Genomic DNA, 27,327 nt, shown 5'->3' with positions numbered 1-27,327 from the left:
GAGACAGACATAGGGTGTGAAGAGAAAGTGTGAGTGGGTGAGTGAGATTGATGCAGGAACTGCACCCACCATGACTTCAGTGCAGAAAGGCAATGACATGTCATTACAATTCCAAATCATGTCCACATTCGGTAGCATGGTAGCATATCAGTCAGCACAATCACTTTACAGTAATCATTATCTGGTGTCGTATGGAGTTTGTACATTCTCCCCGTAACCACAATGGTTTCCTCTGGGTGCTTCAGTTTCCTCCCACATTCCAAAGATGGGTTAAGGTTAGTATGTTGTGGGCATGCCACACTGGCGCTGGAACAGAAATGAGACTTGCGGGCACAATCCCTGCTGATTTGATTTGATGCAAGCGATGCATTTCACGGTACGTTTTGATGTACTTGTGATAACTAAATAAAGCTAATCTCCAGTGTGGGAGCAATGGCTGGGAGACCAATAGCAGCACCCACATTTAATTTGCCCAGTGGGCAGTAATGCCTGTCGCGTCATCTACAGCACCTTTATGAAGGAGATACAGGAGCATCAGGACTAGACTGCCAGACTGGGGAACGGTTTCTTCCCTCAGGCTGTGACCTAATGAATACCCTCCATCACTGAGGTCTCATCACTAGGACAGCGAGTTGTTTACAGTTTACCTGTGCTGCACTACATACATCTTGTATTATGTTTTATTAACTTATTTCTGGTAATATTTTGGTTTACGTGATACTAATGATACATATTTCATGGTCAGGAAGAATGCTGTTTTGCTTCGAACTTTCTTCAGATTACAATAAACTTGAACTTCTGTTGGATGCCGCTCAATCCCACAACTATGCTTTTTATTTGTTAAATTTGTATATTGCCAACAAAGCTAGCATTTATTCAAGGTGGTCAACAGCCAATTTGCTTCAGCCACTGCTGTTCATATGATAAGGATTCTGTTAGTGCTGCTTTTGACCCCTCTCTTCTATGCTGAGAGGAAAGCCTCACCAAGCTTGATATGGTCTCAGGAAGGCAAAATGGGAAGAACATACAGAAAAGCCACAGCAGCAGCTATATTTCATTAGTAGTTTGAGGACACTTGGTATGTCACCAAAGGCTCTCACAAATTTCTACAGCTGTACTGTGGTGAGCATTCTAACCTCTGAATGAGCAGGCCACCACACAGGATCAAAAAAAGCTGTAGAAAGTTACAAACTTAGCCAGCTCCATCATGGGCACTAGCCTCCCCAGCATCAAGGACATCTTCAAAAGGCAATGCCTCATAAAGGCAGCATTCACCATTGAGAACCCTCGTCATGCCCACTTCTCATTGCTACCATCAAGGAGGAGGTACAAAGCCTGAAGACACACTCTCAACATTTAGAAACAGTGACTTCCTCACCACCATCAGATTTCCAAATGGACAATGAACCCATTTACAGTATCTCACTACTGTTTTTTTTCTTTTTTTTGCTCTCTTTTGCACTACTTATTTAATTTAACATATTTGTTTTTGCAATTTATAGCATTTTTATTATGTATTGTAATGTACTGCCGCTGCAAAACAACACAGTTCACGACATATGCCAGTGATATTAAACCTGATTCTGATTCTTTGTGGTTACAGAGGACAAGTTGAATCAGACAGGCAAGGAAACAGGAAGTGTGCCCAGTGTCTGGCTGAGCCGCAGTTGTAATCATTCCTCACCTCAGACTGCAGGGTTCTGATATTCAGCACGTGGAAATCGCATGGTACAGCGGCAGAGAGTGGGTGCCAGGTTCGGATGGGCGGGATTTTCTGTGGCTGTGGTGTCACAGGCATCACCAGAATCTCATGGTTCACCAGCATTGATGTTGTGTGACTGAGCAGCGAGGGGAAGCTCACTGGCCTGCTGTCCTGTTCCTGCAGAAAACAGAGATCAACATTGGGGTGAGACAGGAAGCCTGCATTGGGCTCAGTAAATCTGGAACAAGGGTTGGAGATAGTATGAACCCGAGCAATTTAACTGCTCCAAATCCTCTGATCCCCAAAGTCCACTCTTGCCTCCACAAATGCCTGTTAGATTATTGTCATGTACACAAGTACACTGAGGTACAGGCACAATAAAAAAACTTGGTTGCAGAACACCACAGATAAATAGGCACAGACAACACCAAAATACATGAGACTGCACAAAACAAGACATTAGTGCATTACAGGGTCACCAATTCTTGCAGGTTTTGTTTGCCGACGGCATGCAATTACAATACAACCCTCCCCCCCACCCCGAATCGAGACCTGATCAATTCCCACATCTGTAAGCTACTTAATCTGAGAGGGGCTTGAACTATCTGCCTGTAAGAGACCTGCACTTTCAAAATCAATCAGATTCAACCAAGATCAACCAACATGCCAAAGAGGCAGAAAGGAAGGAAGAAATTGCCTGGACTCTGCTACCTCAGTTAACTTAATAAAAACATAATAAGAATGACATTCAGCACCACCATTTATTTAATGAAGAATCCTTTTTCTCCTCAATATCCCACTCCTAAATACCAGATTCCTTAGGGATCAAAGTCTTTTGGTTTCAGCTTTGAATATACTTGAGAGTACATCTTAGGAGTTAGAGAAGCTCTAAAGGTGATGGAAATCTTAGATGGACCACACCTTGTGATGTTTAGACATTATAATTCTTTAAAATACAGTAAATGGCAGCTGAGCCAGGCATGGCTCTGGCTTTGTTCAATAACCCCATGCTGTTCCAGGATGGAGACAAAGATATGCCCACTCGCTAACTGGATTCATTACCCTCACACTGAAGGCTGAAATGACCATGAATAACTAACACATCAGAGGTCTAACCAGAGACAACAACCATCAGACTCACATCTTTCACAAGCTGAGAAATCCAGGCAATTATTGATTTTACTGGTCCACACTGACCCCTGCAGACAGTACAGTCAAACAGCAGTAAACTGATACAGTGTGATGATCATGCTAACAAAATTGCTGTTTCTCATTGGTAGGCATCTACACTTGGCACAGGACTGCCCTGAGTCAGGCCCCGAGGCATGCATGCACATATCCATGGTGTCTTAGATCACAACCTCTGCAGTTATAATGTGCCGTCACAGAAACTGCTCCATTCCTCACACCAAAATTGCTCTTCACTCTAGACGCAGAGATGCGCCTCATTACAGACCCCTCTCTCCTGAGTGAACATAATTCATGACAAGGCAACAGCATTTCTCCACAATGGAGGGGAAGAAACAGTTCATATTTTGGGCAGAGACCCTTCATCAGGATTGCAGAAGAAAGGGAAGAAGTCAGTATAAGAAGATTGGTGAGAGGAAGTAGTACAAACTGGCAGATGAGAGGGAAGGGAGGGATGAAGTGGGAAGCTGGGAGATGATTGTTTGAAGAGGTAAATGGTTGTAAAAGAAATCTCTTCAGGTTCTAACCTGCCAGTTTGTACATCTTATTCTGGCTTCTGACCCCTTCTTTTCCAGTTTTTGTGAAGGGCCTCGGCCTGACAGATGCTGCCTGACCTATTGAGTTCCTCCAGCATTCTATGTCTCTTGTTCTGGTTTTCTAGCATCTGTAGAATCTGTGTTTAGCATTTTTCCACTTCCTCAGTAACAATAGGCATGTTTAAACTGAGTCCATATTGGCAGTGTAATCAGATTAAAGTCAAACCACACTTCATCCTTACACACTGGAGATTCTGCAGATGCTGGAAATCCAGAAACACACATAAGATGCTGGAGGAACTCTGGTCAGGCAGCACTTACAGTAATGAATTGAACAGACAACGTTTTGGGCCAAAACCCTTCATCAGCACTGGAAAAGGGAAAGATGCCAGAGTAAAAAGCTGGGAAAAGGGGAAAGAGGACAAGCTAGAAGGTGATAGATGAAGCAAGAATGAAGAAAGAGGCTAGGAGGTGACAGGTGGAAAAGGCAAAGGGCTGTAGAAGAAGAAATCTGATTGGACAGGAGAGTGGGATCATGGGAAAAAGGAAGGGGCAAATGATAGGCTGATGAGAAGAGGTGATAAGAAGCAGAGTAAGGAACAGAAGAGGAGGGATTGGGGAGGAGAAAACAGAATTTTACTGGAATGAGAAATCAATGTTCATGCCATCAGGTTGGAGGGTACCTAGATGAGGTGTTGCTCCTCCACCCTGAGAGTGGCCTCACTGTGACAGAAAAGGCAGGTTTGGAAGGGTATGTCAGAACAGGAGTTTGGATAGGAGTTAAAATGGTTGGCCACAAGGACATGGCGCTTATTACGTATGGAATGGAGGTGCTTGATGAAGCAGTCCCCCAGTTTTCGACAGGTCTCACTGATGTAGAGCAGGAACCCTGGATACAGTAAACAACACTTAGCAGAATTCACAAACAGTCAGCACAAGTCAGTGGAGAGTGGTGAGACATTAGAACACTGACCGATCTCACCCACTAATACAGAGGAAAAGGTGAACTGCTAGTCAGCAACTGGGGTATGAGCACAGACAGGCAGCTATTAGCTATACTGCACAGGCAGCTACAGGTGACAGCACTGTGGTGGTCAAAGTTAATGAACAAACTACACTTTGACCAAGCCTGCGCTCTACAAGGTTACCTCGTGGGCGCTGCTCCAGGAAAAGATGAAGGCTACGAACGCCTTTAACATGGAGTGCAGCCTTGCCAGTAAGCCAATGGACTAAAGAGGAGCAATGGGAATGAAGAAAATGGTGAACACGTAGGAAAGTAGTACAGTAAATGGCAAGCCCTGCCCCTCACACTCCAGAGACAGTATTAATTAGACACACTCATACACACAAACCCATCGACTCCCCTCTTCAGCCTATCAGATGGGCAAACTGCAGCTTCCTGTGACGACGAGTCTGCACTCGACGTATGAGAGTCTGGGCCCAAGGACTCCAGAGGTAGTCTGTCCTGCAGCTGGAGACCAATCTGTGTGGGTGAGTGGGAGGTTGGGAGGCAGAAGGAAAGGGACCCTGTTTTGCTGCTGATGTTTTGTTTGCTATTGTGCTCTGTTGTTGCTTGTGATGTTCTGTTGAACATTGTGGGCATGCTATGTTGGCGCTGGGATGTGTGGCAACACTTGCAGGCGGGCTGTCCCCAGCACACCTTTAGGTTGTGTTGGCTGTTAATGCAAATAACACATTTCAACATATGTTTCAATGTACATCTGACAAATAAATTAATATGAACCAGCTCCCCACTATATAGCCTTCTAAATACATACATGTAAAGAAGCAAACATTTTATACACAAGAATGCAGAGTGATAGCCAGCTTCCTAGTTGAGACCCACTGCACACAGCACAGGAAATTCCAACAAACTCCACTCGTTTCCAAGTTAGTTCCGTTGAAAGTTGTGCAATTCTAATTAATTGTTCCCCAACAGTGCAAGACTCCTCTCTACCAACAGTTGTTTGCTGTAACACTAGTCACAGGTTTGATAGCCCATGATGACTACATCTCCTTCAACCATTAGGACGCTATGGTAGGGACAGAACATTCACTTCTTAATCCAAATGTGAAGTCAGAGTACACCAGCTCTGTTAATGATACAAATCTTGGTGCAGTGTGGAGAAACAGAGGAGAATCCACATCAATACATCCCTCAAAGTTGCTGCACAAGTTGATAGAGTAGCTAAGAAAGTGTATAGTGTGTTGGTCTTCATTAGTCAGAGGACTGAATTCAAGAGCTGCGAGGTAGCGTGCGGCTTTATAAAACTCGGAGTATGGTGTTTAGTTCTAGTTGCTTCGTTATAGGAAGGATGTGGAAGCTTTGGGGAGGGTACAGAGGAGATTTACCAAGAGGCTGTCTTGATTAGAGAGCATGTCTTATGAAGGTAGGTTCAGCTATTGAGGGCTTTTCCCTTTGGAGCGAAGGAGGATGAGAGATAACTTGAAAGAGGTGTACAAGATGATCAGAGGCATAGAGTGGATAGCCAAAGACCTTTCTCCCCAGGGCAGAAATGGCTAATACAATGGGGCTCAATTTTAAGGTAACTGGAGGAAAGTATAGTGGGGGAGATGTCAGAGGTAGTTGTTTTTTTTAAAAAGATACACAAAGTGGTGAGTGCATGGAATGTGCTGCTAGGGTTGGTGGTACAGGCAGATACATCAGGGACATCTAAGAAACTCTTAGGTAGGCATTTGGATGAAAGAAAAAGGACTATGTGGAAGGAAGGGTTAGGTTAAAAGGTTGGCACAACATTAAAGATGATGGGCCTGTACTACGTTGTTCTATGTTAACAACAGCTGGTCACTAAAGGAAATAAAGCTTCATCTTGCAAACTATTTCATTTGATACTATTTTACTGAAGCACAAGAACTCCTCTGAGGCAGTCCCTCAGGGTGAAGGGTGTTTCACAGTTCTGAGAATCCCAAAGTGGCTGAGAGATCTGCAGACTCTGCCATGGGTGAGGCAGGTGGTACTCAAAGGATTGCTTGGGATATTTTATTATTTACTGAGAGATACTGTGCCTTGGGCTCAACAAGCCACATCGTCTGGCAACCCATTTTAACCCTAGCCCGATGAACCTACCAATCGGTAATTCTTTAAACTGTTGTTTGAAACCAGAGTACCCAGAGGAAACCCACACAATCATTGGGAGAACATACAAACTCCTTACAGACGGTGCTGGAATTGAACTCCAAAACACCCTAAAGCTGACATTGTGTTTAACCACTACACCACTGTGGCACCCAAAATGCTCGTGTGTTGGTTTCAAAATTAATTCATACATTCCTGCTGTAAACACTCAAAATGCTCTGTGCCTCCCTAGACACTCCTTCCCTGAGCATGATACCTGTGTTTAGAATAGCCAAAATTATTTCAATGGCTGGCCTGCACACTGGGTCATGCTGAGGTCATTAAAGCACAATGGGAATGCCTCTTAGCTTGAAGGGATATATGTGATGTCGCCATTCTATTCGGTACAGGAGTAGAACCCAGTGTGGTCCTCTGCTGCAGTCCACTCATTTCAAGATTCCATCTGTTGTGCATTCAGAGATGCTCTTCTGAACACAACTGTTGAAATGCATGGGCATTCAAGTTGCTGTTGCCTTTCTGTCAACTTGAAACAGTCTGTCCATTCTCCTCCGATTTCTCATTTAACAAGACATTTTCACCCACAGAACTGCTGCTCACTAGATGTTTTTTCCCTTTTTTGCACCATTCTCTCCATAGTCTAGATATTACTGTGTGAGAAATTCCCAGGAGATCAGCAGTTTCTGACTTACACAAATCACTCCATTTAGCACCAACAATCATTCCACAGTCAAAGTCACTTAGATCACACTTCTACTCCATTCTGATGTTTGGTCTGAACCGAACCTCTCGACTATATCTGCATGATTTATGCATTGAGTTGCTGCCACATGATAGGCTGATTAGGTATTTGCATTAACCATATAACCATATAACAATCACAGCACGGAAACAGGCCATCTCGGTCCTCCTAGTCCGTGCCAAACTCTTAATCTCACCTAGTCCCACCTACCCACACTCAGCCCATAACCCTCCACTCCTTTCCTGTCCATATACCTATCCAATTTTACCTTAAATGACACAACTGAACTGGCCTCTACTACTTCTACAGGAAGCTCATTCCACACAGCTATCGCTCTCTGAGTAAAGAAATACCCCCTTGTGTTTCCCTTAAACTTCTGCCCCCTAACTCTCAAATCATGTCCTCTCGTTTGAATCTCCCCTACTCTCAATGGAAACAGCCTAATCACGTCAACTCTATCTATCCCTCTCAAAATTTTAAATACCTCGATCAAATCCCCCCTCAACCTTCTACGCTCCAATGAATAGAGACCTAACTTGTTCAACCTTTCTCTGTAACTTAAGTGCTGAAACCCAGGTAACATCCTAGTAAATCGTCTCTGCACTCTCTCTAATTTATTGATATCTTTCCTATAATTCAGTGACCAGAATTGCACACAACATTCCAAATTTGGCCTTACCAATGCCTTGTACAATTTTAACATTACATCCCAACTTCTGTACTCAATGCTTTGATTTATAAAGGCCAGCGTTCCAAAAGCCTTCTTCACCACCCTATCTACATGAGACTCCACCTTCAGGGAACTATGCACTGTTATTCCTAGATCTCTCTGTTCCTCTGCATTCCTCAATGCCCTACCATTTACCCTGTATATTCTATTTGGATTATTCCTGCCAAAATGTAGAACCTCACACTTCTCAGCATTAAACTCCATCTGCCAACGTTCAGCCCATTCTTCTAACCGGCATAAATCTCCCTGAAAGCTTTGAAAACCCACCTCATTATCCACAACACCTCCTACCTTAGTATCATCGGCATACTTACTAATCCAATTTACCACCCCATCATCCAGATCATTTATGTATATTACAAACAACATTGGGCCCAAAACAGATCCCTGAGGCACCCCGCTAGTCACCGGCCTCCATCCCGATAAACAATTATCCACCACTACTCTCTGGCATCTCCCATCTAGCCACTGTTGAATCCATTTTATTACTCCAGCATTAATACCTAACGACTGAACCTTCTTAACTAACCTTCCATGTGGAACTAGGTCAAAGGCTTTGCTGAAGTCCATATAGACTACATCCATTGCCTTACCCTCGTCAACATTCCTCGTAACTTCTTCAAAAAATTCAGTAAGGTTTGTCAAACATGACCTCCCACGCACAAATCCATGCTGGCTACTCCTAATCAGATCCTGTCTATCCAGATAATTATTAATACTATCTCTAAAAATACTTTCCATTAATTTACCCACCACTTATGTCAAACTGACAGGTCTATAATTGCTAGGCTTACTTCTAGAACCCTTTTTAAACAATGGAACCACATGAGCAATACGCCAATCCTCCGGCACAATCCCCGTTTCTAATGACATCTTAAAGATCTCCGTCAGAGCTCCTGCTATCTCTACACAAACTTCCCTCAAGGTCCTGGGGAATATCCTGTCAGGACCCGGAGATTTATCCACTTTTAAATTTCTTAAAAGCGCCAGTACTTCCACCTCTTTAATTGTCATAGGTTCCATAACTTCCTTACTTGTTTCCCACACCTTACACAATTCAATATCCTTCTCCTCAGTGAATACCTAAGAGAAGAAATCGTTCAAAATCTCTCCCATCTCCCTTGGCTCCACATATAGCTGACCACTCTGATTCTCTAAGGGGCCAATTTTACCCCTCACTATCTTCTTGCTTTTAATATAACTGTAGAAACCTTTCGGATTTACTTTCACCTTATTTGCCAAACCAACCTCGTATCTTCTTTTAGCTTTTCTAATTTCTTTCTTAAGATTCCTTTTACATTCTTTATATTCCTTGAGCAATTCCTTTACTCCATGCTGCCTATATCTATTGTAGACATCCCTCTTTTTCCGAACCAAATTCCTAATATCCCTTGAAAACCATGGTGCTTTCACACCTTTAACATTTCCTTTCAACCTAACAGGAACATAAAGATTCTGTACCCTCATAATTTCACCCTTAAATGACCTCCATTTCTCTATTACATCCTTCCCATAAAACAACTTGACCCAATCCACTCTCTCTAAATCCCTTCGCATCCCCTCAAAGTTAGCCTTTCTCCAATCAAAAATCTCAACACTAGGTCCTGTCCTGTCCTTCTCCATAATTATATTGAAGCTAATGCTATTGTGATCACTGGACCCGAAGTGCTCCCCAACACATACATCTGTCAGCTGACCTATCACATTCCCTAACAGGAGATCCAACACTGCCCCATCTTTAGTCAGTACTTCTATGTATTGTTGCAAAAAACTAGCACACATCTCACAAACTCTAAACCATCCAGCCCTTTTACAGAATGAGCTTCCCAGTCTACGTGTGGAAAATTAAAATCTCCCACAATCACCACCTTGTGTTTACTACAAATATCTGCTATCTCCTTATGCATTTGCTCCTCCAACAAGCAGGTGTTAGGTATACCTAATAAAGAGACCATTGAGCTAGGCTTAGTCTGTGCCTAACCTGCCACAGAACTTATTAAACTCAGAACACAAAAAGACGACAATGGATAGGAAACCAATCCCAGACAATCTTTCCAATCCTCTCCTTGCCCACAACAGCTCCCATTGTTGCTGAGGTAAGTTACGACAAGTAATAGGGGATCTGAAGCTCAGTATTTGCTGTTAGGCATTTGATTGCAGTGAGGATTTCAAAGAGGACCTTCCCCTTGTCCTCAGTCAGTTAGGACGTTGGACAACAGTAGGTGATTTTTAATTTTCCCTAATTCTCAAGGCCATCAGTTGGCTTAATACAGACCAGGTCTGGAAGTGGACATGTCCGGAATGCAACGGTCAAGTGGATCTGTAACCCCACTGGAACTAAGAAACAACTATTTTGCTTCAAGTTTATCTCCACAACAGGGACAACAGATTATTCACAAAAGACATTTGTAAAGGATTAAGTACTTTGTCTGACGTCATTCTTCTCTCCAGCAAGATGCGGAATCTGTTGCAGGTCAGTACGTTGTCCTTTAGACCCTGTCCCAGGCCTCGATTATCATCCTGCATTAAGCGGCGATCCAGAATAATCTCCAACTGACCTGCAGATGTAAGGGGATAAACATGAGCTTAGGCTTTAGCAATACAACATCACAGTTGTCTGGTTTACAGTCTGTAACATCCACTTTAATTTCTTCAGGAAGGTGGTTTGTTAGAAATTTCAACTTTTTGAAATGTTATTTCCATTAATGCAGGTCATTCTTCACTGTAGCCTTCTCATATTCCACCCCCACAACACAGCCTACATAGTTAATAAGATAAGCAAACTTTTTCAATGGATCATGGAGGTTCCCAGACTTTAAGGCAATCCAGTTCTCCCTCACGAGTACACCAAACAAACAGCACTGGATGTACATTTTAAACCAGTCTGATAAGCAGCAACACCATCATTCGCTGTCCTGCCTGACAATGTTGAAAGAAGACAGAGTTTACTAGCTTTCTGGTTTGTATGAACCAGATGATAAGAAAATGGAGGAGGCTATTCAGCCCTTCATGTCTGCCCCATTATTCAAGATGACATGGTTGATCAACCCCAGGCCTCTGTGCCAGACCTAAATAATCCCAACTTCAAAAATTATCTACTTCCATTTAAAAACTTCTGAGTCACCTTCCACAGCCTTCCAGACAGATAATGCTAGATTCACCACTCGTTGCAAGAATGTCTACACTTCTCAGATTTACATGACTAGCTCATCTTGTAACTATGTTCCTGTTTGAAACTCCCACTGATGAAAATATGTCAACATCTACCATGTCTTGCTTCTACAGGATCTTATATGTTTCAGTAAGTCACCCCTTATTCTTCTCAACACCAAAGAATACAAAACTATAAACATAGGATTTTGTGACGCTGGAAATGTTGAGCAACACACAAAAGCTGGAGATAGTCAGGTGGTCAGGCAGCATCTTTGAACGTAAACAAACACTGTTTTGGGCTGAGACCCTTCATCAGGACTGGAAAGTAAGGGGGATAAAGCCAGAATTATGTGGGGGTGGGGGAGGGGAGTACAAACTGGCAGGTAATTTGTGAGACCAGGAAAGGGGGAAGGTGGGTAGGTGGAGAGGAGGGATGATGCTGGGAGGTAAAGGACTGAAGAAAGAGAAGAGGACAGTGGACCATGGGAGAAAGGGAAAGAGGGGCACCAGAGGGAAGTGACAGGCAGGTGAGGAGAAGAGGCAAGAGGGGAGCCAGAATAGGGAATGAAAAAAAAGGGGGGGGGTGAGAAATTACTGGAAATTAGGGAAATCGATGCTCATGCCATCAGATTGGAGGCTAGACAGAATATGAGGTGTTGCTCCTCCAGCCTGAGTTTGGCCTCATTGAGGCAGTAGAGGAGCTCCATGGCAGAGATGTCAGAATGAACATGGGAAGTTGAATTGAAATGGGAGATCCTACATAAAACCAACTGATAACAGCATTGTCCTCTCAACACTGGAATTAGCCAAGGCTGCTGTATACTTTATAGAACTCAGGAGGGATTCTAATGTCAGTCCTTTAAAAAAAGTGAATCAGCCTGTTCAACAGTTCAAAGCAAAATACAGTATTTCATTAAGCACCCTGATCACCAAGTGGAGGCTGAAACAGTGGAATCTGACTCCACTATTAACAATGTCTCCCAACAATAATGATCCTGGCATTGCTGCAGATTGTGATGCGAAGGAAGAGATGCCAGCTCCTAACCCTATCCCCACCCTGGACTTTCTCCCCACTCATATGGTGTCCGGGGATACTAAAGGATTACTTACCACTATGTATGCTTGACACACCCAGAGACTGAGCAGTGTGCACCGTAAGGCGTGAACGGTTGTCCTGAATATAGGCCATGGTGGGCATGGGGTAGAAATTGGCCTGAAGTGGCAACTTTTGGAAGTATTTCCTAGGTTGAATCTATATTAAAGGGAAATGAAGATTAATCGATTCTGCTGTGCCAAGTCTTTGCTATCTGCAACTACAGTGTCAATTTGAGATTTAAATTTCATTCAATCTGGAAATAAGAACGCTAATGTGATGACCAGGAAATGACAAGATTGTTGCAAAAATGATAATGGGTAGTCACATCAGGACAACGTGTTGCTTTCCAACACACTAAGGAAGCGATGTGTTGTCCTGATGTGACTCCAGACCTACTTGGATGCCTCCTAACTGCCTCTGAAATGCTCTGGTAAGCCACTCAGTCCAATTACAATGTTAGGTGGGCAGTAATTGTGAGCATTTACTGGTGCTGCCTGCATTTTTTTAAACAGATATTGAAGATAACATTTAATTCTATATTCTTGCCTTCATGGAAATGGATGTCAAAGCACTCCTATTACTCTCCCCACCCTTGGATACATCCCAAAACATCCAGAATAATCTCCCTGATCTGTTGGGGATAGGATCGTGGGGTCCATTAACACTTACATTACATTAACATAACATTAAACATTTACCTACTGTAAAAACTTTTTATCTGTGTGTACTGGTTCTGACAGCATTTATACTATAGGCTATACAAAACTCACTTAATGCCAGGCTGGTGTAATCACAGGACAATAAGATCACTTCACAAGTTTCCACTGGGAATGTTTAAGGAATGATATGGAAAAATTAGGCTAAAATGCAACAATTTTACAACGGATTGATAATACACTCAGTGGCCACTTTATTAGGTACACCTGGTCGTTAACGCAAATATCTGATCAGGCAATCATGTGGCAGCAACTCAATGCATAAAAGCATGCAGACATGGTCAAGAAGTTCAGTTGCTGTTTAGATTAAACATCAGAATGAGGAAGAAATACGATTTAAGTGACTTTGACCATGGTATGATTATTGGTGCCAGACTGGGTAATTTCAGTACTTCAGAAACTGCTGATTTTTTGGGAATTTCATGTACAATAGTCTCTAGAATTTACAGAAAATTGAGCAAAAAAATGAACAAAAACATCCAATGAGTGGGAGTTCTGTGAGCGAAAACACCTTGTTAGTGAGACATCAAAAGAGAATTGTCAAGACTGGTTCAAGCTGATTGGAAGGTCACAGTACCTCAAATAACCACACATTCCAACAGTGGTGTGCAGAAGAGCATATTTGAACACACCACACATTAAACCTTAAACTGGATGGGCTACAGCAGAAGAAAACCACACCGAGTTTTACTGTTGTGGTGACTTTATTAGGTACACTTCTGTACCTAATAAAGTGGCCACTGAGTATACCTGTAGATCCTGGATGATTTGTCCCCACCATGTTAATTTATATCCTTGATTTACTCCACAGCCCATGAAATGTTCATTGGTTGAAAAAAAATGGCTATCAATGCATTTATATTGTACCTGACAACATGAATACATTTTAGGGCAACATGTGTGAATCTGCAGATGCTGGAAATAAATAAAGACACAAAATGCTGGCGGAACTCAGCAGGCCAGATAGCATCTATGGGAGGAGGTAGTAACGATGTTTCAGGCTGAAACCCTTCATTAACCCTCCTGATGAAGGGTTTCGGCCCGAAACGTCATCACTACCTCCTCCCATAGATGCTGTCTGACCTGCTGAGTTCTGCCAGCATTTTGTGTTTGTATTGAATACATTTTAGAATGCTTCACACAATGAATTGTGATTGAATGTCAGTGAGGGCTTTGCAAACACAGCATCATTAATGGCCCTTAAACTGTGACAAGATAACTAAGTAGGTAATCTGTATTTGATATTAATCACTACCACAGAGTAACCATCTGCTCTTCAGTTAATGTGACAGAACTGTCACATCCAGCTGAATACCAAGAGACAGATGCAATCAGTTTCAGTACACCTGCTCAGAGCTGACTGCAAAGCTGGAGCTTTCATAAAAATAAGCACTTCTTGTTTAGCTTTCTACCATCCATCACATGTAGCTTTGCAGGACAGTGGATGAAACCACACCAATTATGTAACAACTTTAGGGTGGAATTACCTGAAACCCATTCAGATCAGTGAAGAACACGTCCCCGCTCTCGATACCAGTGGACAATCGCATTGCCAGCTCCCTGTTAACCTGGTCATGAATGTCAACGACTATGGAAACATCCAATGAAAGGCCTTCAGCTCCTGTCAATACAACAGTGTGCCAGGTTATCAACGAGCAGCATTTAACAAAGCACATTATAAGCTACTGACTGGAACCACTTGTTTCCATCTTTGTCTGCCACTAATCAAAATCTGCTCACTGCATCTCCTCAATAAATCCTATAAGTTGACACAGCTGAGCAGAATCAGGTTCAGTATCACACACAAAAGTGAACAAATGTGCTGTTATTGGCAGCAGTACAGTGCAGGCATAACAAATTACAGAAAGTTAGAATAAAAATAATTAAATTGTGTAAAAGATGAATAGTGAAGGAGTGCTCGTGGGTTCATGGTCCGTTTAGAAATCTGATGGCAGAGAGGAAGAAGTTGTTCCTAAAACACTGAGTGTTTTTTTTCAGGCTCCTATACCTCCTCCCTGAATGTGGAAATGCTGGTGAGAACAATTCAGATTTATTTATCACGTGTACATCAGAATATATAGTGAAATACATTGTTTGCAACGCACCTATGGTGTGCTGGGAGCTGCCTGCAAATGACACCACACATTCTGGCACCAACATAGCATGCTCCCAATACTTGGCAGAATTACACAAGCAACAAAACAAAACTAGCAAATTAAGTACCTTTCCTCCCTCTCACCCACGCACATACGCAAAGTACTCCAGGCAGAAAGAGACAGCTTGCATGGTTCAAGTTTAAATGTCACACAACCATACACACAAATACAGCCCAACAAAACAGCATTCCTCTGGGGCCAAGATGTAATAGACAGAGCCAACAGTCACACACAGCACATACAATTATGATCGCAGAAAAATATAATTACAAACGAAGTCTCTGAGTGTCATGGTGTGTAGATTGCTGGTACATGGATGTTGGCCTGAAGCCACATTACTGCAAGAACATCCCATAGCACTTCCTCATATTGTGCAGTTGCAGACAAATGTAATCCAGCTTGTCCTCCTTCAATTGAACACCGGTGGGCAGCTCCAACGGAAAGGGGACAAACCAAATCCAGCGGCACACAGCCAGCTCCAGTATCTCCTTCCTTAGAGGAAGCAACTGAAAATCCAGAGGCACAAATGAGGGCCTGGTCAGCATCACAACCAAAGGTTATACAGCTCCGGCATCAGCCTTGCTAATAAACCAGTGAATCAGATTCGCAGTACTGAGTTCCTGGCTGAAGCAGGTTGCACAGGGTGTGCAACAGGTCCAACTCCACCGTTACCCAGCAACCTTGCAGTACCTGATGCTCTTGGTAACCAGCAGTCTTAATAACATAGGCTATTTGATTCTACTATTCAACCTCAGCACAGCTGACCTACCTCAAGCCTGATCTGCTCTCCTGTACTACTTCACTCAAGTTCGCAATTTTCTCATCTTTCAGGAATCTATTTACTATTTAAATACCTTCAATTATCTCACCTCCACAACCCTGGGGTACAGAAGTCTGAGATTTATCACCATCTGGGACAAGTTATTCTTGTGAACATCAGTTTTAAAAGACTGCCCTCTTTCATTGTATTTGCAAATCCTCATGTGCGATTCTGAGTGAAATATCTCCATGTATGCTCTATTGCTCCCCTCAAAGGCCAGAGTCATACGGTATGGAAACAGACTCTTTAACCCAACTTATCTATGTAAACAGTTTTGCCTGGTGATCTAGTCTTATCTGCTTGTGTTTGGCCTACAGCCCTCTAAACATCTCCTATCTATGTATTAGTCTAGATGGCTTTTAAATGTTGCTAATGTGCTCACCTCAACCACCAGCTCTGGCAGCTCATTCTAGATATGCACCACCCTAAGTGTGAATAAGTTGCCTCTGATGCTTCTTTTAAATCTCTTGCATCTGATCTTAAACCTATGTCCTCTAGTTTTCAATACCTCTTCCCTGGTTTTCACTTATATTCAATAAGATCATGCGTCATTCTTCTAAATAGCAAACAAAATAAACCAAAATTTTTCAGCACTGTAGGACATCATTTTCAATCCAGCAACTTGTCCAGCAAATTTCTCAGTATCTGCTACGATTCTTGTCCCTCTACATCATGAGAACATACTAAGGACAAAGAAAGCTGCTTTTACCTGGCAGCTTGTAAAGTCGAATTATCTGGTGAAAATGCCGATAGAAGCTGACGACCTCAGAGAACAACGGGCCTTCTGTAATGCGTGTGATCGGAGTCTGCTTGGAAATATAGGCCTGAAATCAGAGACCAGAATGCACAGCAATGGAGTGAAAACAAATTAAACTGCATACAGAAGCATTTACATTGCTGGTATAAGGGCAGCTGTTAAGAATGCCAGGTGATTTCATTCCTGATGCCATAACTGCCTGGTCAGCCTCTCAAAAGTGTTCCACCCTCAGTAAATTCAATTCCCTTTCACCTATTCCTACCTCCCGTCATGGTGTACAGCACTCCTGGGTTCCTGTTGATCTACATTCCGCATTGTTTTAATTCGTCCACCATTATGTACACCAATATCCCCTTAGGCCCCCTTTCAATGGCCATTTCTGCATTTTGGAACGGGAAGAAACGACTTTTATCACAGTTAAGAGGGGTAAACCTGAATGTATTTTGGTAGATTGCCTTAAAACAGTCCAAGATTTGGAGGATTCCACGACCATGAGCGTGTCAATGCACCCCTGGACGAGCCAGAAACATCTGTGTTCCTCCATCCTTGGAACATAGGACCAAGCCGGGCAGTCTGGACGGGCTCACATGCTGGTTTCAGTGAATTCTGGGGCTGGAGCCTGTGAAGGGTAACGTAATTGTTGGAAATGTACACAATTCACATCCGCCGACATTGAGTTGGGGTTTCACTTTAAGAGGCTGGTCTGACATGATGATGTAATTACATAGATGATTTTTAGCTTGCTTTGAGTTCAGTTTTTTGGGTCCAATAAATGAATTGTTACAGCTTTTCTGAAATATAAAATGCCTCCAGTGTTTTATTTGCGAAAACGTATAGACTCCGAGGAATCTACAAGAAATGTTCAATGTATCTAGTCAGTCACAATCTTTCTACGTATTAAATATAATTGTTTCCATAATCATGAGATGAGCATTTCTATTCTAACTAAATGCCTCGATAGTGGTTTACAGCTTTGTGCATTAGATTTCTCAGCTGTTAAGTCACAAAAGGAATCCCACAAATAATAATGCCTCTCCACCTACTTCTAAGAAATGAACTGCTGTGAGAAAAGCTCATACCCTGGCTTCACCATCAGGTAGGAAGAGATATGCACCACTCTTATCTTTAAACGGCCGTGTTCCATACCATACAAACTCCATCCGCACCTTCTGCTCCTGCTGGTCGTCTTTCCTTTTGATGTTCTGGAAAGTAAACAGCAGAGTTAAAGAGAACATGCAGGTAAACAAACAGGATGGTCATATTCTCCCTGACCTACGCCAGTAACAAAGATAAAATGTACACATCAGACTTCCAATAGAACTCGGAGTCCTGCCATGTGCAGAAGTTCGCTGATGACACAGCCATAGTGGGGTGTGTCAGGAATGGTCAGGAGGAAGAGTATAGGAAACTGATACAGGACTTTGTGATATAGTGCAACTCAAACTACCTGCGTCTCAATATCACCAAGACCAAGGAGATGGTGGTGGACTTTAGGAGACCTGGGCCTCATATGGAGCCAGTGATCATTAATGGAGAATGTGTGGAGCAGGTTAAGACATACAAGTATCTGGGAGTGCAGTTAGACGAGAAGCTAGACTGGACTGCCAACACAGATGCCCTGTGCAGGAAAGCAGAGAGTCGACTGTACTTCCTCAGAAGGCTGGCGTCATTCAATGTTTGTAGTGAGATGCTGAAGATGTTCTATCGGTCAGTTGAGGAGAGCGCCCTCTTCTTTGTGGTGGCGTGCTGGGGAGGCAGCATTAAGAAGAGGGACGCCTCACGTCTTAATAAGCTGGTAAGGAAGGCGGGTTCTGTCGTGGGCACAGAACTGGAGAGTATGACATCGGTGGCAGAGAGGAGGGCGCTGAGTAGGCTACGGTCAATCATGGAAAACCTTGAACATCCTCTGCACAGCACCATCCAGAGACAGAGAAGCAGCTTCAGCGGCAGGTTGCTGTCAATGCAATGCTCCTCAGACAGGATGAAGAGATCATTACTCCCCAATGCCATTTGGCTCTACAATTCAACCACCAGGGGCAAGACATGTTAAAGTGCCGGGGATAGGACTGAGCTTAAGTTACCACTCAATGCACTTTAGTAAACTATTTAAGAACTTTTTAAAAGCTATTTATTAATGCTTTTTGGGAGGGTGATTTTAGATGCATATCATATTTATACTGATGCATATCATTAAATACTGTATGTAATTAGTTTTGCTACAATAAGTGTATGGGACACTGGAAAAATGTTGAATTTCCCCTTGGGGATGAATAAAGTATCTATCTATCTAAAATGTATTAACATTGTTGACTGAAAAAAATGCAAACTTAAATACCTATCCAAGGGTCAGCCTCCAAGTAGTGAATATATGGACTTATTTTGTTTTGCAAACTAAGCTTTTCAACACAAGCATAAGCACTAAAAACCTCACCTTGGACAGTTCCGAGCCTGGCTACAAAGGGAAGAAGGTTGGTCATGGGGCTAGCATCCCATCCCATTAAAAACTTAGTGCTACAGAAATGCCAACAGAAGCCCCAAAGAATCTTCACCTAGAAGAGGTATGAAGCTGCGTGGTGAAAACCATAAGACCATGGATGTCACAGGGTCTATCTTCTTTCTATCATCCAGGACCACCACAATTGGAACATGGCAAGTGCTAATGCAGAATCCCCAGGGAGAGCAGAAGAGATGCCAGCCGAAGATGTGGCCTTGAAGGTGACATCAAGAAGATGGACTACACCTGGGGGCAACTTGAAACACTGGCCCAGGACAGAAGACTCTGGTAACCTGCTGTCAGCAAGTTATGCCCCAGTAGGGGTAATGGGCTTAACTAACGAACGATAAACACCACAACGCTGAGAAGTGCAGCAAATAATAACCCAACAAAACAAGTTACTCGAGTCTCTCAATCCATGTGAAATGCTTTTGGTGGGTTCTATTACAGATAAATCCATACTCATCCAGGCAATTTTACACATTCCTGATTTATTCCTCAAATTTATGCCAGTGATATTCATTACTTCTGGACTCAGTCCTACCTCCATCAATCCAGTGACTCCATTAAACCACACTTGCATGTGCTGATTTTCAATGAAGAAATCTTCTGTTGAGGACTCCAGGATCTTCACACTGAATGGCTCCTTCTTACTCACAGTTACATCTCTGTTGCGCAGGTAGATGGCCACGTTGGAATTCACTGGTGTATTAAATGATTCAGACAGCTGGAACACAGCTAGCCCCAGAGCAGGGAGCCAAGCAACAAAGGAGACCTGGAGTGAAAATCAGAAGGGCATTACAGCAGATTGCTTATACATGTAATTCTGTACTGAATAAAGGGGTTCCTCACCATCTGTTCTGATTGAGTGCTCAGCCTGTCACGTTCGCTGATTCACAGATGCAGCTTGACCTGCTGAGCATTTCCAGAATTTTCTACATTTATTTTAGATTTCCAGTATCTTCACTGTTTCTTCTCTCACCATTACAATTTGATTCCGCAGTATGAATAACCAGAGAAATCATTGCATTACTTATTGGACTAGTACTATTCATAGGGAGTGGAAGAGAGATTGTAGAATGTAGTTAAAACACAATCAACAGTATAGCCTGAAGGTTGACCAGAAGTCTGGAAGTTGAAGCCGGATGGCCAATGCCTAGAGACTGGAATTGGAAAACTGCCCATGTATGGGTGGATTGAAGGGAAGTGAGGGGCTTGTTTTGCTGTGGTTATTTTGTTGTTTGATGTGTTCTGTACTGTTCTGCCAGACATCATAGACATCTTATGTTGGTATCGGAATGTGTGGTGACACTTGCAGATGACCCCTGCACACCCTTGGGGGTGTGTTGGTTGGTAACACAAATGACATTTCACTCTATGTTTTGAAGTACATGGGATAAATATACAAATCTAAGTGTAGGTGGTTTTCTGAACTGGTAATTTATTTCATAATGGGATCTGGAGATCACTGGCAACGGCAACAGTAACTGGGTACTGCTGAAGTTCATGTATTTGGGGCAATTAGGAGTCAACTACAGTGTACTGGAGTCACAAATATGTCACCAATTTTCTTGGCTGAACCAAATGTTCACTCTTATTGAAACAAGCTTTTGGATGGAATTCAAGATTTATTAAACTGAAGTAAATTTTCTAACTGCCATTTGAACTCATGAACATTGATTGATAGCACAGACACTGGCTGCTGGTTCAGTATCTCAACCACTACAGTACTATACCCCAAAGCAACATGCTGAAAGATGAAACAATACGCAAACCTCAGCATGTGCCAAAGCAGTGCAGAGCTAAGCAATTGATTTGATGTTTAACTACGGTGCCACATGAAGCATTATTTTGAGAATTCCATGGAACCACTCCACAAATTATCCACCTACTCAGCTCTTTAGCCACTACATGGCACCATCATGTGGTGCAAAGGTCCAAATAGATCAACAGGAATATTTCACACACTGATCATTATACTTTACTAAGTTTTAAACACACAAATGGATTTAAATTGCCACCACTTCACACCCTTCATTACCTGGTATGTATCGGTTGCCATGTCAGATGGCGACTTCCACACTGCACTGATCTGCGTGGGAAGACTGCTTCCATCAGTTAGTGTAACTTTGACCCGCGGTGAAGTGGTAAGAACAGAAATCACACAGAGACGCTCTTGCTCAATAGGATTGAATACAACCAGGTACCTGTTAAACATATAAACAGATTAAAGTACCTAACCAACTTGAGACTCTTCACAGGAAGGCAAATTTATAATGACTGACACTCTCAGGATGTCCTGAAGTACTCCAGAACCAATAAAGTAAGTCTGGACATACGAGATGCTGGAGATCCAGAGCAACACACACTAAATGCTGGAGGAACTCAGCAGGTCGGGAATAAATAGTCGGCATTTGGACCAAGACCCTTCTTTGGGAAAGGAAGGAAGATGAAGTGGTATAAGAAGGTGAGCAAGAGGGGAAGGAGTTCAAGCTGGTAGGTAATAGGTAAAACTAGACTGGGGTAAAGTGGGTGGGTGGGGGAAGGGGATGAAGTGAGAAGCTGGGAGGTGTCAGGCAGAAGAGGTAAAGTGCTGAAGGGATATGATAAGAGAAGGAGAGTGGACTATAAGAGGAAGAGAAGGAGGTGGGATACCGGAGGGAGGTGATGGGCAGGTGAGGAGTCACTGTTATGTCTGTGGAAGATAGCTCACCTTCAGTGAAAAATTATTCTTTACAATTGCACTACCTTTCGTCAGTATTACAGAAAGGTACAAACTGATAGTAAGAATTTTAATGGATATTTCAAAAAGCATAAACATTTTAAATTTAGTGCTGGTCCATAGAAAGTAATTTGGAAATTAATAATGGAATGATAGTAATGAGACAGCAAAAGTAAACAGATGTTCTATATCACTTCACCGTGGAAGGTACAGGTAACTAGAAATGACATCTATTGGGAACTTGATGGGGGAAGGAAGGGATGAATAAAAGAAGAAAAGTGCTGCTATTCAACATGTTGGAGCTGTACACTGACCAGTCCCCAAGTCCTCATGGAATTTCATCCTAGGGTCACAAATGAACTAATCCTAATACACTGCATGTGTTTTAATTCTATACATTAACAAAGTTTCCAATAGATTGGAAAATAGCAAAGACAGCAGGGGAAAATGTCAAACTATTTTTAAAAGACAGGCACAGCACTTCAAAAATTCAAGTAATCAAGCAATCATTGTGGACTTACGAAAGAGAAATCATATTTCTCCAGTTTCTCATAGTTCCCTGAAGTAAAGCATGCTGTGAATATAGTTGAAACCAGTGAACCTCTATATTTAGATTTCTAAAAAGCATCAAAAGCTATTGCAGAGAATAATAGCCCTACATAGAAGAGGGGATATTGGCATGGACAAAAGATCAGCTAGCTAATGGGAAACAGATGCTGGACACAAATTACTTTTCCTGCTTAACAAGTGGCATGCAGCATAGAACGGTGGGGGTGGGAATCCAATGGTACTTCATTCTGAGGTCTACAAGGTCATCACACCTGCTCAAATTTACAGGTGATTTCACTGTTTAGACACAATCATCAGAAAAAAACATTTTACAACAATCTTCTACGTCTCCTCAATCTTCTAAGTTCCAAGGAATAAAGTCCTAACCTATTCACTCCTTCCTTATAACTCAAGTCACATCCTTGTAAATTTTCTCTGTACTCTTTCAATCTTATTGACAACTTTCCTGTAGGTAGGTGACCAGACTGCACACAATACTCCAAATTAGGCCTAATCAATGTCTTCAATATAACATCCCATCTCCTGTACTCAATACTTCAATTTAAGAAGGCTAATGTGCCAAAAGCTTTCTTAACAACCCTATCTACCTGTGCCACCACTTCCAATGAATTATGGACTTGTATTCCCAGATTCCTTTGTTCTATAGCACTCCTCAGTGCCTTTCTGCTCACTGTGTAAGACCTATCCTGGTTGGTCCTACCAAAATGCAACATCTCACACTTGTCTGCATTGAATTCCATCTGGCATTGTTCCAGTGGATCCAGATCTCACAACAAGCTCTGACAGTCTTCCTCGCCATCTGTTACACCCCCAATCTCGGTAGCATTTGCAAACTTGTTGATCCAGTTAACCAGATTATCATTCAGATCGTCAATATAGATGACTAACAACAACAGACCCAGCACTAATCCCTGCAGTACTCCACTAGCCACAGGCCTCCAGTCAGAGAGGCAACCATTTACTACCATTTTCTGGCTTCTCCAACAAAGCCAATCAACTTTCAACTTTCCGGGTAACTTCCTCAAAAAACTCTACAAGATTGGTTAGATATGACCTACCAAGCACAAAGCCATGCTGACTATTACTAATCAGTCCATGTCTATCCAAATATTCATATATCCAGTCGTTTAGAATACCTTCCAATAACTTTCCCTACTACTGATGTCAGGTTCACTGGTCTATAATTTCCTGGTTTATTTTTGGAGCCTTTTTTTCAATAGTGGATCAACATTAGCTATTTTCAAATCCTCTAGAACCTCATCTGCCAATTAAGGATGATCTAAATATCACTGCTAGGGCCCCTGCAATTTCTGCATTTGCCTGCCACAGGGTCCGAGGGATCATCTTGTCAGGTCCTGGGTATTTGTCCGCCCTAATTTGCCTCAAGACAGCAAGCACCTCCTTCCCTGTAATCTGTATATAGACCATGAAGTCGAAACTGTTTTGGCTCATTTCTTTATACTCTGTGTCTGTCTCCTGAGTAAATACAGATGCAAAAAAATCTATTTAAGATTCCTCCCAACTCTTTTGGCTCCATACATAGATATGACCAATTCTGTCCCTTGCAATCCTTCTGCTCTTAACTCATTTGCAGAATCCCTTAAGATTCTCCTTCACCTTGTTTGCTAGGACAACCTCATGCCTTATTTTAGCCCTCCTGATTTCTTAATCAGATTCTGATTTCTCTTACATTTCTTATATTCCATAAGCACCTCATTTGTTCCTACCTGCCTATACCTGCTATGCACCTTTTATTTTAAACCAGGTCTTGAATACCAAGGTTCCCTAAACCTGTTACCTTTACCTTTTTATTCTAACAGTCACATACAAGCTTTTTACTCTCAAAATTTCACTTTTGAGGGTCTCCCATTCACCAAGTAGAACTTTGGCAGAAAACAGCCTGTCCCAGTTCACACTCATCAGATTCTTTCTGATACCATCAAAATTGGCCTTTCACCATTACCACTATCTGCACCTCTTTAGAGGTGAAGGGGAAAATAAATGTAAGGTTCTTTAAAATGGATTTTCTTGAATTCTCGTCAATTAATGGGCTGATATTATCCCCAATCTAAAGCATGCAGATCGGATCAACATTATGTTTTCTTTTGACAACCTGCTATTACTGCCATATTTTCCCTACATCAATAGTGACAGTATCTCAAAAGCACTTCTCTGATGTTTACCACAATATCTAGATGGAACATACTGTATGCAAAATACGCAAAACTCATTACATTAATTGCTGTAAATTTATACCTGGGAAGAGATGCAAGTTTTATCACTGTTTTCTCTGGTAATGAATCATGATTTTGCCGTCTGTCATCCTGAAATGAATGAAAAGTCGTTATAATTCCCAAGCACAACAAAGCTAAGATAACTCCAGGTTATTTATAAGCAGCTGCTCCACCACTTGTAAATGATGACAAGACTCCAGCTTTGATCTGAATGAGGGAAGAATGTGTGCCACTTCCTCCTGTGGTATCTGGCCCCAGAATGGCAATTTAATCCATGAATGGGTTATGCTTTTCCCAAGAGGAAGGAGTGTCAAGTATGAATGCCAGTGAACAGACTCACCTGGGCACATTGACTGTCTAACGCAAGAGCAATGGGAAATTGCAGCGGAGTAGAAGAACAAGGAGAAATGACAACTATCAGGGGAGCTTGAATACAGCTGTGCCTTTGGATTTGTTGCGGTCTTTCTTGCTTGATGCGCAGAAGTGACTGAGGTACAGGCCCCGAAACAAAACAAAGTTAGATATCTGGAGCAAGGGTTGATCTGTTGCTCTGCCAACCCCCGTGCAAACTTTGGATAACTCAACAGTAATGCTTTCACTGGTCTCCAAAAGAACATGAGAAGCAACAAATACATCTGGCCCAGGATGATGAAGGGAGGTTAAAGAACCAGAAGTGACAAGATTTATAACTAGTTTTACAGTATTGATGAAAAGCTACTGAGTTAACCTGAAGAATCAAATGTAACCCACAAGACAAGCAACAAGCCCTTCGGCCTTCAATGCCTATTCCGATCATGACACTTAATTAAATCGAACCAATCTGCCTGCTCACAATCTATACCTGTCCATTCACTGCATGCTCATGTGTGTGTCTACCTGCCTCTTAAACACAACTATCATGTCTGCTTCCACCAGCATATTCCAGGCACCTACCACTTTATTAAAAAAAACTTTATTTTCCCCTCTCACTTTAAAGTATGTCCTCTAGTATTTGCTATCTCTACTCTGCCAAAAAGACTGACTCTGTCTGATCTAAGCCTCTCATAACTTTACACACTTCACGAGAGGTTACCCATAACCTCCAGTACTCCAGAGAACAGTCCAAGTTTGTCCAACTTTATTTCTTTATATACTTCTGGACCAAGTGCAAGATTCGATTTTTGTTTGTGTACGTAAAAGAGTTGCTGGTGGTTGGGTAGTGGATGTGCATACATCACAAGTTCTCAAAATAACACAGTGACACCAATTTGATGATCGGTCTTCTTTAAGCTGAGGGGTGAATATCAGTCCAGTAACTGATGAGAGCCCAGACATTAACATTTACCTGTTGAAAAATTTAAAGAAGAGTAGTCGGAGGCTCTGCATCCTGGGTCGGTGCAGAGGGGTGATTTGGCCCTTTAGCACAATGAACCTGGTTGGTATTGTACGTCAAATAACACACACAAAATGCTGGTGGAACACAGCAGGCCAGGCAGCATCTATAAGGAGAAGCACTGTCGATGTTTCAGGCCGAGACCCTTCATCAGGACTAACACGTCTCGGCCTGAAACGTCAACAGTGCTTCTCCCTATAGATGCTGCCTGGCCTGCTGTGTTTCACCAGCATTTTGTGTGAGTTGTTTGAATTTCCAGCATCTGCAGATTTCCTTGTGTTTGGTATTGTACGTGATCACCAGTATAATATCCTTGTCCCCCTGGGTTTTGTATTGGGATGTTAATTTGACAGAAGGAATGATGAAAAGCTTACGGCATTCAGAAACAAAAGCTTACTGTATCGACAGGAACTGAAACCAGGTGAAGAAGTGACCTGGAAGTGAGAATCAATGTTTTGCTGAGAAAATGAACATTAAAATTGTCACTGCAGAAGTTTAGTCTTGTTCAATTTTCAATTAAGAATTCAATTAAAGAGTAGTTAAAAGTGCAAAAAAAAGAAAAATTTAAAGAATCTCTTGATGTATTTATTTCTTCCCTCATTGCTAAAGAGGTGCAGGTAATGATGGTTCCCTGTTACCTAAAGGTTAGATTGTTGCAGTGCTTCTTCTGTTGGCTGTATTTAAATTGTGAATTTATTGACAAATTTCAGTCAGTGTCAGTCAGAGCACTGAGTATAAAAGTCAGCAAGTCATGTTGCAACTGAATAAAACTTTGACTAGGTCACTCTTGGAATATTGTGTACAGTTCTGGTTACACTCAGTAGGAAGGATAAGGTGGCTTTGGAGATGGTGCAGAAAAGTTTCACCAGAATCTTTCCTGAAAGACGGTACAAGTTAGAAAGAAAAGGTGATTAAATTTGGCTTGTTTCCACTGGAGACTGAGGAGTGACCTAACAGAAGTACTTATATAAGATTACATGAAGCACTGGTAAGGTGAATAGTCAGAGCTTCTCCCTCAGGATGGAAATGTCAAATATTAGGAGGACATGGGTTTAAGATAAGATAGGTGGTGGTCAAAGCAGATACAATAGTAACACTTAAGAGGCATTTGGATGGACACATGTGCAGGCAGGGAATAGAGGGACACAGACCACATTTAGCAAGCTGGGATGAGTTAGACTGGCACAATGGTTGGTTCAGACCAGGACGGATGCATTGCTCTATGTGAGCCTTCAAGTGGTAATC

At 42.2% G+C, this 27,327-nt stretch overlaps 1 protein-coding gene across 1 annotated transcript in view; it reads right to left on the bottom strand.

Moving 5' to 3' along the window:
* Window positions 1–27,327, bottom strand: part of man2a2 (mannosidase, alpha, class 2A, member 2) — an 83,046-nt gene that overhangs the window by 6,032 nt on the left and 49,687 nt on the right. The window contains exons 12-20 of the mRNA XM_059945913.1: window positions 24,733–24,800; window positions 21,226–21,391; window positions 19,729–19,959; window positions 17,770–17,892; window positions 16,643–16,757; window positions 14,445–14,578; window positions 12,256–12,397; window positions 10,417–10,550; window positions 1,685–1,879 (exon numbers count right to left, since the gene is read on the bottom strand). Of these exons, the coding sequence (XP_059801896.1) occupies window positions 1,685–1,879; window positions 10,417–10,550; window positions 12,256–12,397; window positions 14,445–14,578; window positions 16,643–16,757; window positions 17,770–17,892; window positions 19,729–19,959; window positions 21,226–21,391; window positions 24,733–24,800 (1,308 nt within the window). The remainder of the gene's footprint in view (window positions 1–1,684; window positions 1,880–10,416; window positions 10,551–12,255; window positions 12,398–14,444; window positions 14,579–16,642; window positions 16,758–17,769; window positions 17,893–19,728; window positions 19,960–21,225; window positions 21,392–24,732; window positions 24,801–27,327) is intronic.

Source organism: Hypanus sabinus, chromosome 21 (genome assembly GCF_030144855.1).
Source record: "Hypanus sabinus isolate sHypSab1 chromosome 21, sHypSab1.hap1, whole genome shotgun sequence".
In the NCBI taxonomy this organism is placed as follows: Eukaryota; Metazoa; Chordata; class Chondrichthyes; order Myliobatiformes; family Dasyatidae; genus Hypanus; species Hypanus sabinus.
This window is presented reverse-complemented; position numbering and strand designations above follow the sequence as displayed.